The 1,958-nt window shown below is 43.1% G+C and overlaps 1 protein-coding gene across 1 annotated transcript; it reads right to left on the reverse strand.

The window, feature by feature from the left end:
* Window positions 1-205: 205 nt before the first annotated feature.
* LOC143863371 (serine acetyltransferase 1, chloroplastic-like) lies at window positions 206-1,622 on the reverse strand. Its single transcript, XM_077374053.1, has one exon. The coding sequence runs from the start codon at window positions 1,569-1,571 to the stop codon at window positions 483-485; it is 1,089 nt and encodes a 362-aa protein (XP_077230168.1). The 5' UTR covers window positions 1,572-1,622; the 3' UTR covers window positions 206-482.
* Between the last annotated feature and the right edge of the window lie 336 nt (window positions 1,623-1,958).

The following is a 1,958-nucleotide window of genomic DNA, read 5'->3' on the forward strand; positions in this document are numbered from 1 at the left end:
TGTGAACTGTTCTAGAGACCATCTTCTGTACTATTGTGGTGGTACTCCTGCTATATGCTGGATAGATAGCTGGTTTGCAGTGTAATATATAGTTCTTTGAATCTAATCAAATGATTGTGCATCAAAGGGTATTTTAGTCATTTAATTTTTACCATTTGATCACTTATGAAATGATGTTGAAGAACACAGCTTTTGTCACAACTGATTATTTAACTAATTGATGCTTGGCAAAATCAGTTGCCAATCCGAAACAAACAGCGCAATTTTAAGTCCAATAAACAGTTTTGACAACCTTGCACAGAGTTCAGTGTTACAAAAGCAGAGAGAGAGAGAGAGAGAGAGAGAGAGAGAGAGAGAGAGAGAGAGAGACTTTATTCTACCACAATTTCCTCTACTGTTTTCTTCAGAATTTGAAGAACTTGGATTCTCTCTTACAAACAAAACCCAATCTCAAATCATCTGAAAACGAGAGCCAAAACCCCTCAAATTACATAATCAGACCACGAGGTGTGATCCATAGTAAAACTAGGATGCCTATCTAACTTAATTGGATTCTCCTTTCCTCCAACCAATCTCGCCGGATTTCCGACCACCGTCGTTCTCGCCGGAACTTCCTTAACAACCACCGAACCGGCCCCAATCTTCGCCCCTTCTCCCACCCTCACATTGCCTAGTACTTGAGTCCCCGCGCCTATTAAAACCCCATCACCAATCTTAGGATGCCTATCTCCGGACACTTTCCCTGTGCCCCCTAATGTCACATTATGTAAGATCGAAACATAATTTCCAATCACCGCAGTCTCTCCAATGACAACTCCGGTCGCATGATCCAATAGAATTCCATGCCCAATTTTCGCTCCCGGGTGGATATCCACAGCGAAAACTTCCGAAACTCGGTTTTGGATCACAAATGCTAGAACTTTTCGGCCACCACGCCAAAATTTATGTGCCACTCTATGTGCTTGGATTGCTAAAAAGCCCTTATAATTGAGTAAACAATGTACTAGACTAAGGCAAGCGGGGTCTCGATCTTTTGCTGCCTTGAGATCCTCTCTCATTGCTCTTCTAATCTCTCGATCATCTTTAAAGACGCCCGAAAAGACTTCAAAGAGAATGTTACTAGGAAGAGTTTGATTGCTCAATTTAGCCGCCAAGTGGTTTGCTAGTGCACTTTCTAGGGAATTATGTGACAAGATCACGGAGAAATAGTAGTTACCCAAGATGGGTTCTTGTTGGACGTCGGATCGAGCTTCTTCAAGCAATCTCGGCCACACATCTTCGAGCGACTCGGTGGGGAACATTGGAGGGGGGTCAATGGGATTGGGGCGGTCCTGGCTAATGGGCGCACAAGTAACAATATCACAGAAATTGGATCGAGCGAATTTAACATAATTGAATAGAGAATTTTCGATTTGGAGACGATCGGAATTGGGATTGAGGTGGTTTTTCGACCTTGCGGCGCTCGAATTGTCAACACAAGCCACCATTGTTCTTGGAGTAGGCAGATGGGATTTGGCTTGAAGGGTTTTGATGAGGATCGACGGTTGTGATTGGAGTAGAGAAACAGACATGGAAGGCGTAGCTTTGAGAAGAATTTGAGATGGGTATCTGAGGTTGAGAATGAGTTATATATATAGAGGAAGGGGTGCTGGAGCTAAGGCCATAAATTAATTACATAGATACGATTGGGGAAATAAATGGAAATGATATATTCTCTCCCTTCTCTTCCCAGGGCCACCCCCTTCCAAGGTAAAAAATGTAGCTATAAGCCTATAAATTGACTACGGGGGGTGTCCCGGGGAAGAAAAGGGGGCCGATATATCAATTCCCGGAGAAAAAAAGGCAAAAGAAAAAGAAAAAGTAAGCCAAGAGGGACTTGCTAAAGTGTGACGTAACGTCTCGCGTTGCTAAAACCACACAGTACAATAAATGTGGGCCCCACTTAGTGTTGAAACATT

The sequence above is a fragment of the Tasmannia lanceolata genome, unplaced genomic scaffold, assembly GCF_043159265.1.
Source record: "Tasmannia lanceolata isolate RefF3 unplaced genomic scaffold, GAP_Taslan_0.1 ptg000003l, whole genome shotgun sequence".
Lineage (NCBI taxonomy): Eukaryota > Viridiplantae > Streptophyta > Magnoliopsida > Canellales > Winteraceae > Tasmannia > Tasmannia lanceolata.